The sequence below is a fragment of the Dendropsophus ebraccatus genome, chromosome 10, assembly GCF_027789765.1.
Source record: "Dendropsophus ebraccatus isolate aDenEbr1 chromosome 10, aDenEbr1.pat, whole genome shotgun sequence".
Taxonomy (NCBI): domain Eukaryota; kingdom Metazoa; phylum Chordata; class Amphibia; order Anura; family Hylidae; genus Dendropsophus; species Dendropsophus ebraccatus.
In genome coordinates, this window is record NC_091463.1 from 5,145,471 (window position 1) to 5,163,725 (window position 18,255).

The 18,255-nt window shown below is 46.3% G+C and overlaps 1 protein-coding gene across 1 annotated transcript in view; it reads right to left on the bottom strand.

Moving 5' to 3' along the window:
* Positions 1–18,255, bottom strand: part of HMCN2 (hemicentin 2) — a 153,582-nt gene that overhangs the window by 83,232 nt on the left and 52,095 nt on the right. The window contains exons 5-11 of the mRNA XM_069986836.1: positions 17,863–18,034; positions 16,736–16,842; positions 5,719–5,839; positions 4,372–4,635; positions 3,939–4,083; positions 1,427–1,548; positions 812–1,078 (exon numbers count right to left, since the gene is read on the bottom strand). Of these exons, the coding sequence (XP_069842937.1) occupies positions 812–1,078; positions 1,427–1,548; positions 3,939–4,083; positions 4,372–4,635; positions 5,719–5,839; positions 16,736–16,842; positions 17,863–18,034 (1,198 nt within the window). The remainder of the gene's footprint in view (positions 1–811; positions 1,079–1,426; positions 1,549–3,938; positions 4,084–4,371; positions 4,636–5,718; positions 5,840–16,735; positions 16,843–17,862; positions 18,035–18,255) is intronic.

An 18,255-nucleotide genomic window follows, 5' to 3' on the forward strand; every position in this document is an offset into this window, starting at 1 on the left:
GATATAGTAAGGCCGGGTTCACACTCCCTTTTTGCAGTCTATTTTTTTCATCCATTTTATGCAAAACGGATGCATTTGTTTTAATCGGTTTTGATTGGTTTTTACATTGACTTCCATTATAGAAACGGATCAGCCGCATTTTTTTTTAAACGTACACAAAAACGTGGTCAACGTTCCAATGGAAGTCAATGGAAAAGTAGTCAATGGAAAATCAAAATGGATGCACACAAACGCATTATTTTTTTATCTGCATTTGCATTAAAAAAAGGGACTGTAAAAGCGCAGTGTGAGCCCAGCCTTAGGGCCCTATTCCACTGGACGATTATCGTTTGCATATCATTAACGATTAACGATCGCAAACGACCACTATTGCGAAAGACCTGAAAACGTTCACTCATTTCCATTGAACGATAATCGTTACTTATGATCATAATTGCGATCGTTTTTTCTTCGCTATTTATTCGCTATTGCATTCGTATCTATTGCGAACGACCGAACGATGTCTTATTCAACGCGAACGATTTGCGAACGAGCAACGATAAAAATAGGTCCAGGTCTTATAAAGCGATCAACGATTTCTCGTTCGGTCGTTAATCGTTAACTGCATTTCAACCGAACGATTATCGTTTAGATTCGAACGATTTAACGATAATCTGAACGATAATCGTCCAGTGGAATAGGGCCCTTAGGGTTTCTTTCCACAGGCAGCAAGCAGAGATCTTAATAAGAATGAAAAATGTGAACACAAAGTCTATTGGGACTGTAGACAATTTTTCAGTACACAGTGATTATTATTCTGACAGATGATTACCCTGCACGGCGAGCCAGACGCTGGCGGAGGTGGAGCCGTGGCTGTTCCTGGCAGTGCACTGGTAATGTCCGGCATCACTGGGCTGCACGTTCTGAATCTGCAGGGATGAGTTTGGCAGGATCCACAGCCGTCCCTCTTTCAGTGCTTTTCCATCATGCCGCCAAGTCAGGTTGTAGCGAACATCTCCAAGAACATAGCAAGAGAGGACCGCCAGGTCACCCATGGACACTGTGACATTGGGGTGCAAGGAGATGGTGGGAGGGGGATCTGCAGATAAACACATTGAAGAAGAAGAGTTGTGTAAAAGCCACATAACAACCTATAGGTGTCTGATGTCTTTATATATAAAAATGCTGAAAAAGAACAATAAACACAGAAAGTAAAAAATCTGCGCGTTTCAGCCTCCGAGGCATCTTACATTATAGTCTATTCTGTGCTTTTTTTATACACAGGCAACAGGCAATCCTAATTGACGTTACTAGCGCCCCATAAGGGTTGTCCCTTGTTATAGAGTAATAATAACTCCACAAAGAATCAACTTATCAACATAAACAGGATATGAAGACCGGAGGGAACCGAAAGTAATGAGACCCTGAGAGATTCTGCGGCTCTTACCTGCGATAGATACTTGGGTTTGAGCAAATCCTGCGCCAGCATTACTGATAGCCGTGCACTGATAGATGCCTTCATGGCGAGCGGATGCAGACGGGATCTCATAGGTGGCGTTACTGGATTCCCTATTGGTTACAAAGCGCGTCAGTGTCACGGCAAAGCACCATCACTTATCCAGCTGCGTCATGTGTTATGGCTATGGACACCTTTGCACTGAAATTCATCTTTATAGCTCATATTTTCCTGAATCCAAATTAAGCAACTTTCTAAATAGCCTTTTCTGGCAGTTTGAGTAAAAATTATGTCTGTTGTTTCAGAATAATATCTGTGATTTGTACAATAACGGCCACTATTTGGACTCAAACGGCCAATAAAAGACGCTGTGGGAACATAGCCTTAGGCTTAGCCTTAGCCAGTTTTTTCACAAAACAACTGCTGTTGTTGAAAGATCCAACAGTGGTCATTGTTTTATATAGTGTGAACATAGCCTTAGGACCCTATTCCACGGGAAGATTATCGTTCACATAATCGTTAACGATAAACGATCCAAACGACCGCTTTTGCGAAAGACCTGAAATCATTCACCCATTTACAAGGAACGATAACCATGATCGTTCTTGCGGTTGTCTTGTCGTCGCTATTGCATTCATCACTACTGCAAACGACGTCTTATTCAATGCGAATGATTTGCGAACGAGCAACAATAAAAATAGGTCCAGGTCTTATTAAACGATTCCTCGGTCGGTCGTTAATCGTTAACTGCTATTCAACCGAACGATTATCACTTAGAGTCAAACGACTTAACGATAATCTGAACGATGATCGTCCCGTGGAATAGGGCCCTTAAAGTGTCACTGTCGTTATAACTTTCAAAATCTAAATTATCAGTAGATGTGATATAAAGCAAGTTTGCAATTTACATTCATTATTTATTTTTTAGTTATCATGGAAAACACGGCACTTCCGGTTTTCTGACTCTTTTTTTCTCAAAAAACAGGAAATGGGTCTTATGAGCGCTCACAAAGAGAAAGCAGCCTTCAGGAAACTGGACCTGGATACAGTAAGTATAGCTGTTATATAGCAGCCTTCAGGAGACTGGACCTGGATACAGTAAGTATAGCTGTTATATAGCTGCCTTCAGGAGACTGGACCTGGATATACAGTAAGTATAGCTGTTATATAGCTGCCTTCAGGAGACTGGACCTGGATACAGTAAGTATAGCTGTTATATAGCTGCCTTCAGGAAACTGGACCTGGATACAGTAAGTATAGCTGTTATATAGCAGCCTTCAGGAGATTGCACCAGCATACAGTAAGTATAGCTGCCATATAACTGCCTTCAGGAGACTGGACCTGGATACAGTAAGTATAGCTGTTATATAGCTGCCTTCAGGAAACTGGACCTGGATACAGTAAATATAGCTGTTATATAGCAGCCTTCAGGAGATTGCACCAGGATACAGTAAGTATAGCTGCCATATAACTGCCTTCAGGAGACTGGACCTGGATACAGTAAGTATAGCTGTTATATAGAAGCCTTCAGGAGACTGGACCTGGATACAGTAAGTATAGCTGTTATATAGAAGCCTTCAGGAGACTGGACCTGGATACAGTAAGTATAGCTGTTATATAGCTGCCTTCAGGAGACTGGACCTGGATACAGTAAGTATAGTTGTTATATAGCTGCCTTCAGGAGACTGGTCCTGGATACAATAAGTAACGCTGTTATATAGCAGCCTTCAGGAGACTGGACCTGGATACAGTAAGTATAGCTGTTATATAGCAGCCTTCAGGAGACTGGACCTGGATACAGTAAGTATAGCTGTTATATAGCTTTCTTCAGAAGACTGGACCTGGATACAGTAAGTATAGCTGTTATATAGCAGCTGTCAGGAGACTGGACCTGGATACAGTAAGTATAGCTGTTATATAGCAGCCGTCAGGAGACTGGACCTGGATTTCTGGTAAGTTCAGCTTTGTTTTACAGCATGATGGCAACAAAATAAATAATGAATGTATATTGCAAACTTGCTTTATTTCACATTCACTGTTGATTTAGATTTTGAAAGTTATAACGACAGGGACACTTTAATGAGGAAATGACCAAAGCATCAGTCTCACCTACAATGTTACAAAGAGGGGAGAAGAGTGGCATTTGATTTTTAGACACTTTTCACACTACATATTTTTAATGAAAAGAAAGGCTGTTCTTTTCATATTGAAATTTGTTGCATTGAAGTCTATGCAAGCAATGGCCATTGTTCACACATTGACCAACGGCCGTTGACATATGAATTATTTGTGGCTGTTCTGCATTGATTTCAATGCTATTTTAGATGCAACAACAGATGTTGTTTTTTGAGTGCCAAACAACGTCCGTACCATGCATGAATATAGCTTATATGTCAAATCAGCTGATATTTCAGGGAAAGCTCATTTGCAGGACATGAATAAATAAAAGCAGTGTTTTGTAATCTCCCCCCCAACGTCCACAGTAATTGGTAATTGTATTTACGTGAACAGCAGCTCTTCACCGAGTCTCGCCCCATCCCTGGAGAACCGCACTCGGAATGGAATATCACTAAGAACTAAGCAAGTTACTGCTAGAGACCGCTGGTGGTATCCCTGGATAAGTGGCGCCATTGTCACTGCAGGAACATCTGCAAAAAAGAGACGCATTCCCATGGTATAATTATAATACAAGAACAAAGAAAGAACAATGACCCCATGACACTGTCATTGAACAAAGCTGGCCGTAAATATTCTGCCACTGGGATCCAAGGACAATATGACGCTTGTGTGAACGTTTGTGTGACGCTAAAGCTTTGGCTGTCCAGCCATGGTGGGAATCGTAGTTTTGTGACCGCTGGAGGGCCGAAGGAGCACAAGAGTCATCCTAAAGATATAGGTAATATAAAGCAGTGACGTCCTCGGTTTGTGGTGCTCACCTGGTATGATGCTGGTATACGCCACATTGGAGAGTCGCTGGAATTTATACCCATTGTGGTCAGTTCCATTGATTTTCACAAAGAAACTTCCCTTAGGCGCCTGGAACAGCGGCACCGTCCACAGCTGCTTGGTGCGCTTGTACGGTAAACGTTCTGCTGGCAGAGAAAAGTAGGATTCCCCGGACACCCGCAGCAGATCCAGATGATTGACCTGTCCCGGAGGAGTGAGGCCCGTACAGTTAACCAGTGCCGAGATGGGAATTCCTGAAAAATTACATAAAATAGGAAATATTATATTAATATACTCCAGAGCTGCACTCACTAAGCTGCTTGTTGGTATTGGAAACAGTCAGTAACTTTGGTGATAGACAAACTCTCCTAACATAAGTGTATATATATAAATATATATACACTTACACACATACATATGTAATCCAGGTTTCCCCTCTCTCTTTTGTGTTGTACTATATTACATTGTACACTGTTATTTTTCTCTATACTCTCGCTCTATATATATGGTTATTGTTACATTATTTATAATGTACAATATGAACCATTAAAGGGGTTGTTCACAAAAAAAAAATTTTCTTCCAAATCAACTGATGCCAGAAATTTTACTTTTATTAAAAAATCTCCAGTCTTCCAGTACGTATCAGCTGCTGTATGTCCTGCAGGAAGCGGTGTATTCTCTCTGACACAGTGCTCTCTGCTGTCACCTCTGTCCAGGAATAGAGATGAGCAAATATCGTGCATGCCTGAGTTCGTCCGAACCCGAGCGTTCGACATTTGATTAGCGGTAGCTGCTCAAGTTGGATAAAGCCCTAAGGTTGTCTGGAACACATGGATACAGCCAATGACTATGTTGATGTTTTTCAGATAGCCTTAGGGCTTTACCTAACTTTAGCAGCCACCACGAATCAAATGCCGAACGCTCGGGTTCGGACGAACTCAAGCATGCTCGATATGCGCTCATCTCTATTCAGGAACTGTCCAGTTCAGCAGCAAATCCCCTTAAGAAAACCTCTCCTGCTCTGGACAGTTCCTGACATGGACAGAGGTGGCAGCAGAGAGCACTGTGTCAGACTGGAGAGAATACACCACTTACTGCAGGACATACAGCAGCTGATAAGTACTGGAAGACTGGAGATATTTTAATAGAAGTAAATTACAAATCTCTGGCACTTTCTGGCACCAGTTGATTTGGAAGAATTTTTTTGGTGATCAATCCGTTCAATAATAAAACTCTCCATCTCCTGCTCAGCCTACACGTCTATACTTACCTACTATACACATACGGCTGTGGTTTTGGATGTATTTCTGTAACTCACTGGTTTTACCGATTCTTACCTTTTATTGGCCGCTCGATGACCTTCAGGGGATCTACAATGGCTGTAGTGGAGAAAGCGGCACGGAAGTCCAGAGTACTGACCCCAGTGACTCTGACCGTGTGACGTCCGCTGCTGCCAATCTGAAAAGCATAATAGTCCCCATTAAAATGAATGGCGTTACTTTTTGGCTAGGACTACACAGTGACGTTGGCCGTGACACGGGCCGTGTGATACAAGATGGCTGCTGTTGGAAGTGAACTGGCTAACACTGTAACCACATGGACGGATTTGGGTGAATGTCGGGTCATGGCACAATGCCAGGGATGGAAAAGAGGAGAAATCTCAGTCTTTCCTTTATGGCCTGATCTCTATTTATAGTCTGCCCCTGGCTTTGGCTTCATTATTCTGTCAGATCAATCTGTCTGTGTAAAGGCCCCATTAGAGATGTCTCCACGCGCTCCTCCTCATGGGAATGTACTTGTATGAGTGTGCATGTGTAGGAGCAGAGAGGACACGCCTGCAGTCTGCGGCCTGGAATATTATACAGATGGAAGGAGTGACACCAGGTAGCCGCACATAAATATACATGTTCCAGATCAATGTTATACCCACGAGCAGGCCTCACATCCCTCCCAGCTGCTGCCTTTTCACCAGGAAACCTCACACATCAATGGCACAAAACTATTCCTTATATCAGTGATGGGAGTTGTAGTTCTGCAACAGCTGGTGAGCCGCAGGTTTGGGAACAGGGAGGAATGAAAAGAGGGGTAAATGAGGGGAGGGCCGGCCACCCCTGTGTGAGGCCAGGAGGCTGACGTGCCGCTGTCTGTCAGCGCCTTCATTAGGGTAACAAGGGGGAACGGACAGAGAGAGATGGAACAAAACCAAGGAACAATAAACATAGTCACAAGCTGAGCCTCCCCCAGACATCAAAGGAGCCGCCCGGATGGGGGGGGGGATCCTCAGAAAGGGGGGGGGGGGGATCTCGCACCTTCCACCGCACACATTAAAGACGGGGGGGATACTGGATTTACTACCCACCAAACACTACGGCCTATGTTATGGATATAAAAGCAGCACGCACATCCGCAAGCACATTCACATCACTTCCTATCATACACCCGGCTTTCAGGCTGCAGACTGACACGCTGAGCATTACCCGTAGCTTATAAGTTATTAGTATACATGATTATTACTATTCCCGCTGTTCTCTACCTTTATTATTCTTATGTATACTGTCACTAAGGCTATGTTCACACACAGGATTTTGGTCAGTATTTTCCTCAGTATTTTGCAACCAAAACCAGGAGTGGATTGGAAACACAGAAAGGCTATGGACTCACACTGCCGAAATTGAGTGGATGGCCGTCATTTAATGAGAAATAATTGATCTTATTTTAAAACAATGGCCGTTATTTGCCATTAAATGACGGCCATCCACTCAATTTCAAAAGTGTGAGAACACAGTCTTTACATGTTTTATAGGCTTTTCTTTTTACTTAATCAGCATGTTTCATGCCTATTAGAAGTGTATATTTTATATAAAAAAAGGTCAGCACTTTTTTTGTTTGTGATATGTATGTGTACATTATGCATATGTGTACATGTGGTGTATGTGTATTTGTATGTGTATGATGTATATTTGTATGTGTACATGATGTGTATTTGTATGTGTATTATGTATATTTGTATGTGTACATGTGGTGTATGTGTATATGATGTGTATTTGTGATGTGTATTATGTATATTTGTATGTGTACATGTGGTGTATGTGTACATGATGTATATTTGTATGTGTACATGATGTGTATTTGTATGTGTATGGTGTATATTTGTATGTGTACATGATGTGTATTTGTATGTGTACATGTGGTGTATGTGTACATGATGTGTATTTGTATGTGTATGGTGTATATTTGTATGTGTAAATGATGTGTATTTGTGATGTGTATGATGTGTATTTGTATGTGTATATGTGGTGTATGTGTATGATGTATATTTGTATGAGTACATGATGTGTATTTGTGATGTGTATTATGTATATTTTTATGTGTATATGTGGTGTATGTGTATGATGTATATTTGTATGTGTACATGATGTGTATTTGTGATGTGTATGATGTGTATTTGTATGTGTACATGTGGTGTATGTGTGGTGTGTATTATGTATATTTGTATGTGTACATGTGGTGTATGTGTACATGATGTGTATTTGTGATGTGTATGATGTGTATTTGTGATGTGTATGTAGTGTATTTGTATGTGTACATGAGGTGTATGTGTACATGATGTGTATTTGTATGTGTATGGTGTATATTTGTATGTGTACATGATGTGTATTTGTATGTGTATGATGTGTATTTGTATGTGTACATGATGTGTATTTGTGATGTGTATTATGTATATTTTTATGTGTATATGTGGTGTATGTGTATGATGTATATTTGTATGTGTACATGATGTGTATTTGTGATGTGTATGATGTGTATTTGTATGTGTACATGTGGTGTATGTGCATGATGTGTATGATGTATATTTGTATGTGTACATGATGTGTATTTGTGGTGTGTATTATGTATATTTGTATGTGTACATGTGGTGTATGTGTACATGATGTGTATTTGTGATGTGTATGATGTGTATTTGTATGTGTACATGTGGTGTATGTGTACATGATGTGTATTTGTATGTGTATGAAGTATATTTGTATGTGTACATGATGTGTATTTGTGATGTGTATGATGTGTATTTGTATGTGTATGATGTGTATTTGTGATGTGTAAACCTCTCCTGCTCTCCAGACTGGAACAACAACATCACTTCCTGCAGACAAAAACCAGCTGATAAGTACTGGAAGAATTAAGATTTTTTAATAGAAGTAAATACAAAATCTCTGGCACCAGTTGATTTGAAAGAAAAACATTTTTAGAGAACAATCCACTACGAGATTATAGCGGGAAAAGGCATCCATCTCATAATATTGATGGCCGCAAATTTTGACCATGATCATTGTTTGCGGCCGTCAACATTACAAGATGGCCACCTTTCCCCGCTATGATCCTGTAGTGGGCGCACAGCCTGACATGGTGCTTTCAGCATGTGAGAATAGAAGCAATGTGTCCAGTGTTGGAGCTGGAGTGTCTGTTGCTTCCATAGGTGCCTGTACGCTATATGTTATCTGAATAGCATCTGGCATCGCCTCCTGTCCATGTGATTGATCTGCTGTCCTGGACACAGCAGTAAAGCCGACCATACACATATGGCCATCACCATCAGCTCTGATCTCTCCATTACCAGGCCCGGTGGGGTCAGCTCAACATGCTGTAAATCTGAGCGGGCATGGATACAATTATGTTGTCTGGGATCTCTAGACTCCCTGGAATCTACAGAGTGATACATGTTACCTGCACTGATACATTGTAACAAACTATCAGGACAGGAGAGAGAGATCTATTTATTCACATGACAGAGGATTGTCCAGTCTGGATACAAGTGTAACAGATGCAATATTGTAGCAATAGGGAGTGTGATGGTGGCCATTGTGACCAGACCCCCTTACCCCATGCTGTCACTGTGCAGCTCTCCTGAAGCAGCTTTCTCCCTATTCATGATACAAGTGAATAGCTGGAGTGGCAAGAGGAGGGCAGCCTGTGTAATGCCGGCAGAGCAGTGTGATTCGCTCCACCCACATTACACAGGATGCAGACCTGAGCAAAAGAAGCCAGAACATCGGAGGACAGAAGGAGCCAGGAGAGGTAAGTATTACCAGGGCAGCTGTGTTTCCCAACCTGTGACTTTCCAGGCTGTAGAACTACAACCCTGTCCTGCATAGGGGACAGATCATAGCGGCATGTCAGAGGTTTGTATTGGTGGGGGTCTGGGTGTTGAGACCCCCACCATTCGCTAGAACAAAGGGGCAGAAGCACTTTTCAGCATGCACTGTGCCCCTTCATCTCCGCTCTTATTGGTAAAGTAGCAGTGGACCGAATTATAATGAAGTCTATGGAACTTCCAGAAATCACGTCTACCAGGAGTTCCTTAGGCTCCATTATCATTTCTGTCTACGGCTACTTTACCAGTTAGAGCGAAGACGAAGAGGCAAAGCGCACCACTGAGCATGTATCACCCTTCGTTTTAGCAAAGACACGTCCCAAGTTTGTTTAAATGATAGGTACTTTCTTTAGATTGTCTAGATGGCCCATAGAAGAGAGCAGTGGTCTGCTGCAGTAACGTAGCTACCATGAAGGCAGGGAAGGCAGTTGCTATGGGGCCCCACACTGCAGGGGGCCCGCCTGGCCCGTCTCCCCTGTCTTCAAGGTAGCTACGCTACTGATAGTAAAGCACCCTGTCAGAGACGCAGAAGGGAGCGTCTGCAATCCCCTCTTAAACACCTCCGTACCCCCCCCCCCTGACACAGGCTGAGAGCGTCCTGCACCAGTGTCCCCCTCTCCACAAGTGGATCAGTCCCGGGACGTTCTGCTAAGCCCCGCCCCCAGCGCCCACCACGGGTGGGATATTTGCTCATGGCAGAGTGCACAGGGCCTGAGGAGGAGACACACAGCAGGAGGATGGTAACTATCACTGCCAGCTGGAAGTCACCAGCCTCCCTGGCATCCTGTATAATGGGGTCACTCAGCTTCCCTGCATCCTGTATAATGGGGGTCACTCAGCTTCCCTGGCATCCTGTATAATGGGGTCACTCAGCCTCCCTGGCATCCTGTATAATGGGGGTCACTCAGCTTCCCTGGCATCCTGTATAATGGGGTCACTCAGCCTCCCTAGCATCCTGTATAATGGGGTTACTCAGCTTCCCTGGCATCCTGTATAATGGGGGTCACTCAGCTTCCCAGCATCCTGTATAATGGGGGTCACTCAGCCTCTCTGGCATCCTGTATAATGGGGTCACTCAGCCTCCCTAGCATTCTGTATAATGGGGTTACTCAGCTTCCCTGGCATCCTGTATAATGGGGTCACTCAGCCTCCCTAGCATCCTGTATAATGGGGTTACTCAGCTTCCCTGGCATCCTGTTTAATGGGGGTCACTCAGCTTCCCAGCATCCTGTATAATGGGGGTCACTCAGCCTCCCTGGCATCCTGTATAATGGGGTCAGTCAGCTTCCCTGGCATCCTGTATAATGGGGTCAGTCAGCTTCCCTGGCATCCTGTATAATGGGGTCACTCAGCTTCCCAGGCATCCTGTATAATGGGGTCACTTAGCCTCCCTGCATCCTGTATAATGGTGTCACTCAGCTTCCCTGGCATCTTGTATAATGGTGTCACTCAGCTTCCCTGGCATCCTGTATAATGGGGTCACTCAGCCTCACTAGCATCCTGTATAATGGGGTTACTCAGCTTCCCTGGCATCCTGTTTAATGGGGTCACCAGCCTCCCTGGCATCCTGTATAATGGGGGTCACTCAGCTTCCCTGCATCCTGTATAATGGGGTCACTCAGCCTCCCTGGCATCCTGTATAATGGGGTCACTCAGCTTCCCTGGCATCCTGTATAATGGGGTCACTCAGCCTCCCTAGCATCCTGTATAATGGGGTCACTCAGCTTCCCTGGCATCCTGTATAATGGGGTCACTTAGCCTCCCTGCATCCTGTATAATGGGGTCACTCAGCCTCCCTGGCATCCTGTATAATGGGGTCACTCAGCTTCCCTGGCATCCTGTATAATGGGGTCACTCAGCCTCCCTAGCATCCTGTATAATGGGGTCACTCAGCTTCCCTGCATCCTGTATAATGGGGTCACTCAGCTTCCCTGGCATCCTGTATAATGGGGTCAGTCAGCTTCCCTGGCATCCTGTATAATGGGGGTCACCACCTTCCCTGGCATCCTGTATAATGGGGTCACTCAGCTTCCCTGGCATCCTGTATAATGGGGGTCACCAGCTTCCCTGGAATCCTGTAAAATGGGGTCACTCAGCTTCCCTGGCATCCTGTGTAATGGGGTCACTCAGCTTCCCTGGCATCCTGTATAATGGGGTCACACAGCTTCCCTGCATCCTGTATAATGGGGTCACTCAGCCTCCCTGGCATCCTGTATAATGGGGTCACTCAGCTTCCCTGCATCCTGTATAATGGGGTCACCAGCTTCCCTGGCATCCTGTATAATGGGGTCACTCAGCCTCCCTGGCATCCTGTATAATGGGGTCACACAGCTTCCCTGCATCCTGTATAATGGGGTCACTCAGCTTCCCTGGCATCCTGTATAATGGGATCTCTCAGCTTCCCTGGCATCCTGTATAATGGGGTCACTCAGCTTTCCTTGCATCCTGTATAATGGGGGTCACTCAGCTTCCCTGGCATCCTGTATAAAGGGATCTCTCAGCTTCCCTGGCATCCTGTATAATGGGGGTCACTCATACTCCCTGGCATCCTGTATAATGGGGGTCACTCATACTCCCTGGCATCCTGTATAATGGGGTCACTCAGCTTCCCAGCATCCTGTATAATGGGGGTCACTCAGCCTCCCTGGCATCCTGTATAATGGGGTCAGTCAGCTTCCCTGGCATCCTGTATAATGGGGTCACTCAGCTTCCCTGGCATCTTGTATAATGGGGTCACTCAGCTTTCCTTGCATCCTGTATAATGGGGGTCACTCAGCTTCCCTGGTATCCTGTATAATGGGATCTCTCAGCTTCCCTAGCATCCTGTATAATGGGGGTCACTCCGCTTCCCTGGCATCCTGTATAATGGGGGTCACTCATACTCCCTGGCATCCTGTATAATGGGGTCACTCAGCTTCCCTGGCATCCTGTATAATGGGGTTACTCAGCTTTCCTAGCATCCTGTATAATGGGGGTCACTCAGCTTTCCTGGAATCCTGTATAATGGGGTCACCAGCTTCCCTAGCATCCTGTATAATGGGGTCACTCAGCTTCCCTGGCATCCTGTATAATGGGGTCACTCAGCCTCCCTGGCATCCTGTATAATGGGGTCACTCAGCCTCCCTGGCATCCTGTATAATGGGGTCACACAGCTTCCCTGCGTCCTGTATAATGGGGTCACTCATCTTCCCTGCGTCCTGTATAATGGGGGTCACTCAGCCTCTCTGGCATCCTGTATAATGGGGTCACTCAGCTTTCCTGGCATCCTGTATAATGGGGTCACCAGCTTCCCTGGCATCCTGTATAATGGGGTCACTCAGCTTTCCTGGCATCCTGAATAATGGGGTCACTCAGCCTCCCTGGCATCCTGTATAATGGGGTCACTCAGCCTCCCTGGCATCCTGTATAATGGGGTCACCAGCTTCCCTGGCATCCTGTATAATGGGGTCACTCAGCTTTCCTGGCATCCTGAATAATGGGGTCACTCAGCCTCCCTGGCATCCTGTATAATGGGGTTACTCAGCTTTCCTAGCATCCTGTATAATGGGGGTCACTCAGCTTTCCTGGCATCCTGTATAATGGGGGTCACTCAGCTTCCCTGCATCCTGTATAATGAGGTCACTCAGCCTCCCTAGCATCCTGTATAATGGGGTCATCCAGCTTCCCTAGCATCTTGTATAGTAGTCAGTATAATGGAGGTCACCCCACTGGACTCAGAGCACCCCCCAGACCTGCAGGGACTCAGAGCAGCCCCTAAACCCTTCCCCCCCACACACACACACATTGTCTTAAAGCAGCCCGCACCCCGCAGGTGTCTCAGAGCTGCCCCAACCAGCAGGGACTCCGAGCGGCCTGCTACCACTCACTCAAGTTAGAAAAAAAACGATCAGGCGACATCGTGCATGTTGGCTGATCATTGCCCTTCAACATGAGCTGATGATATAAGTTGGACTGTTCTGTCTATCTGCGCCAAGGCGCCATCCTGTATAATTTGGTCACTCAGCTTCCCAGGCATCCTGTATAATGGGGTCACTTAGCCTCCCTGCATCCTGTATAATGGTGTCACTCAGCTTCCCTGGCATCTTGTATAATGGTGTCACTCAGCTTCCCTGGCATCCTGTATAATGGGGTCACTCAGCCTCACTAGCATCCTGTATAATGGGGTTACTCAGCTTCCCTGGCATCCTGTTTAATGGGGTCACCAGCCTCCCTGGCATCCTGTATAATGGGGGTCACTCAGCTTCCCTGCATCCTGTATAATGGGGTCACTCAGCCTCCCTGGCATCCTGTATAATGGGGTCACTCAGCTTCCCTGGCATCCTGTATAATGGGGTCACTCAGCCTCCCTAGCATCCTGTATAATGGGGTCACTCAGCTTCCCTGGCATCCTGTATAATGGGGTCACTCAGCTTCCCTGCATCCTGTATAATGGGGTCACTCAGCCTCCCTGGCATCCTGTATAATGGGGTCACTCAGCTTCCCTGGCATCCTGTATAATGGGGTCACTCAGCCTCCCTAGCATCCTGTATAATGGGGTCACTCAGCTTCCCTGCATCCTGTATAATGGGGTCACTCAGCTTCCCTGGCATCCTGTATAATGGGGTCAGTCAGCTTCCCTGGCATCCTGTATAATGGGGGTCACCACCTTCCCTGGCATCCTGTATAATGGGGTCACTCAGCTTCCCTGGCATCCTGTATAATGGGGGTCACCAGCTTCCCTGGAATCCTGTAAAATGGGGTCACTCAGCTTCCCTGGCATCCTGTGTAATGGGGTCACTCAGCTTCCCTGGCATCCTGTATAATGGGGTCACACAGCTTCCCTGCATCCTGTATAATGGGGTCACTCAGCCTCCCTGGCATCCTGTATAATGGGGTCACACAGCTTCCCTGCATCCTGTATAATGGGGTCACCAGCTTCCCTGGCATCCTGTATAATGGGGTCACTCAGCCTCCCTGGCATCCTGTATAATGGGGTCACACAGCTTCCCTGCATCCTGTATAATGGGGTCACTCAGCTTCCCTGGCATCCTGTATAATGGGATCTCTCAGCTTCCCTGGCATCCTGTATAATGGGGTCACTCAGCTTTCCTTGCATCCTGTATAATGGGGGTCACTCAGCTTCCCTGGCATCCTGTATAAAGGGATCTCTCAGCTTCCCTGGCATCCTGTATAATGGGGGTCACTCATACTCCCTGGCATCCTGTATAATGGGGGTCACTCATACTCCCTGGCATCCTGTATAATGGGGTCACTCAGCTTCCCAGCATCCTGTATAATGGGGGTCACTCAGCCTCCCTGGCATCCTGTATAATGGGGTCAGTCAGCTTCCCTGGCATCCTGTATAATGGGGTCACTCAGCTTCCCTGGCATCTTGTATAATGGGGTCACTCAGCTTTCCTTGCATCCTGTATAATGGGGGTCACTCAGCTTCCCTGGTATCCTGTATAATGGGATCTCTCAGCTTCCCTAGCATCCTGTATAATGGGGGTCACTCCGCTTCCCTGGCATCCTGTATAATGGGGGTCACTCATACTCCCTGGCATCCTGTATAATGGGGTCACTCAGCTTCCCTGGCATCCTGTATAATGGGGTTACTCAGCTTTCCTAGCATCCTGTATAATGGGGGTCACTCAGCTTTCCTGGAATCCTGTATAATGGGGTCACCAGCTTCCCTAGCATCCTGTATAATGGGGTCACTCAGCTTCCCTGGCATCCTGTATAATGGGGTCACTCAGCCTCCCTGGCATCCTGTATAATGGGGTCACTCAGCCTCCCTGGCATCCTGTATAATGGGGTCACACAGCTTCCCTGCGTCCTGTATAATGGGGTCACTCATCTTCCCTGCGTCCTGTATAATGGGGGTCACTCAGCCTCTCTGGCATCCTGTATAATGGGGTCACTCAGCTTTCCTGGCATCCTGTATAATGGGGTCACCAGCTTCCCTGGCATCCTGTATAATGGGGTCACTCAGCTTTCCTGGCATCCTGAATAATGGGGTCACTCAGCCTCCCTGGCATCCTGTATAATGGGGTCACTCAGCCTCCCTGGCATCCTGTATAATGGGGTCACCAGCTTCCCTGGCATCCTGTATAATGGGGTCACTCAGCTTTCCTGGCATCCTGAATAATGGGGTCACTCAGCCTCCCTGGCATCCTGTATAATGGGGTTACTCAGCTTTCCTAGCATCCTGTATAATGGGGGTCACTCAGCTTTCCTGGCATCCTGTATAATGGGGGTCACTCAGCTTCCCTGCATCCTGTATAATGAGGTCACTCAGCCTCCCTAGCATCCTGTATAATGGGGTCATCCAGCTTCCCTAGCATCTTGTATAGTAGTCAGTATAATGGAGGTCACCCCACTGGACTCAGAGCACCCCCCAGACCTGCAGGGACTCAGAGCAGCCCCTAAACCCTTCCCCCCCACACACACACACATTGTCTTAAAGCAGCCCGCACCCCGCAGGTGTCTCAGAGCTGCCCCAACCAGCAGGGACTCCGAGCGGCCTGCTACCACTCACTCAAGTTAGAAAAAAAACGATCAGGCGACATCGTGCATGTTGGCTGATCATTGCCCTTCAACATGAGCTGATGATATAAGTTGGACTGTTCTGTCTATCTGCGCCAAGGCCCGATCTGTGATCCGTCTGTGAGTCTGGAAAGTGCCGTGTTTGGGACATCACATCGTGACAGACACCGATTGTCGGGATCACCTGCCAGGCTGCCATTTGGTACATTTTCACCTCTCTCTTAGAGTTGTGCCTATATATTAGCAGGTTAGTTTGAACTTTTGCTTCTGCCACTTGCATTGCTCCATATACTACACTATATAGTAGTGTGTTGTGTGTGTGTTTGTCTTTTTAAAATGTTTTGGTCTGTTAAAGGCCCCACCCCTTTCCAATAAGCCACACCCATACCATTTGCAGCACCCCTTGCTATACAACAATAGAAGCATGGGACCAAGTAAGGATGAGTCCCTTCTCCCCATAGTATGTATACCCTTGTGTACTATATCTCTAGTAGAACAGATGAACAATGATGAGATTTCTATTACAGAAAGTTCTAAAAGCATCAAAACTATAATTGTTGATCACTTCCAGGATAAGAAAGTATTGGCCATGAGCAGATCAGTAAGAGCCTCAGCCCTGTGTCCAGGAGCCCCTGGACTGTGCACAGCTCCACACAATGAGACAATGGCCACTACGTTACCTTGATGACCCATATTCCAGACACAGTCGGCTTCAGTCCCAGCACAAGAGCTGAATTAGGGATCCGGAGCAGCTCCTCCAGCCCCTGGCTAACGGAGAGCACTTTCCCTGCCAGGAGAGAAATAAGGGGTCAGTACTGTCTCTGTGCGCTGATGGCCGCCAAGTACACAATGAAGATTTCAGCACAGCAGGCTGGCCCGGGGGGAAGGAAGATGCCTTCTATCAGGGAGGATTACTGGGAAACCTCCCGGTTCTGTCTCCTGGGTACCAGTCATAAGACAATAGAGGAAATCATTGTAATGCAGGAAAGGAATGGGGAGAGAAAGCCAGAAATTCCCATAGTTCAGCTCCTATTTCACAGGCAGAAGCCGAAAAGACAAAGGCTTAATACTATTGGGTAGGTTCCCATATGTCCTGAGATCCAGTAACCTCTGACATGGTTGTATCAGATGAAAAAACATATGCAGTATCACCAGTACAATCTGGTGAGATGACAAGTTGTCCATAGCTCCGGTGTCCTATTCCACCGCATGGAGCACCGGAGAGGACATCAGGTGCATCCGGCTTTCCCACCTGGGTAGACTCTAAATCCCCTAACATACATGAACCCACATAGAAACATAGAAGATTGGAGGCAGAAAAAGGCCCCTTGATGCATCTAGTCTGCCCTTCAGCATTAAGGCCTGTTCACACTGAGCAAAAGAGGCAGAATTTACAAGCAGAGCTGGTGCGGTGGATTCCTCTTGAAATTCTGTCTGTCCTATTGCTTTAATGGGATTTCTTGTGCGCTTTCGCTCTCCGCTGTAACAATGAGCATGTTGATTCTTTGAGCGGAGAGCAGAGGTGCAAGAGAAATCTCATTGAAGCAATAGGACAGGCAGAATTTCAAGGGGAATCCGCTGATGGGCTCCGCACGTAAATTCTGCCTCTTCTGCTCGGTGTGCACAGGCTCTTACCGTCTAGTCTTCCTGGAGGGAGGGGGTCTGTAATGTAGTCTGAAATGGATTCTCACTAATCCACAATACAGACCTTTATTGGTGCATATGCAAGCATGAGACTGCACAGCAACTATGCTACATACAGCAGATATCATAGAAAAGGTGAGATAAAAAGTGTGGGGGCACTCACCTGTGGGGTCAGTGACCTCAATAAGAGGCTCGGGCCCGCTCAGAGATATGGTCACTTCTTTAAGGCTTGGGTCAAATGGAATCTCCCATAGTCTCTGCCCTGGCGACTCGTGATCTGTAGACAACAAGTGAACCTTAGATGCCTGGATCGCTTCCTCCACCCACTTCAGCACCTGGGAAAGCAGAGACATTATAATTGTAACTATAGTCAGGCATAGATAGAAGGGCCGATCATAGTGACCACAGCTACAGGGGTACCACATCAGCAAGGTGATCGCAGCCATCAGAAGTGTGGCCGAGAAGCCAACAGTGGCCAACAGTGTGAGGTCACAGCCATCAGTACAGAGATCACAACCATCAGTACAGAGATCACAGCCATCAGCAGAGACAGTAC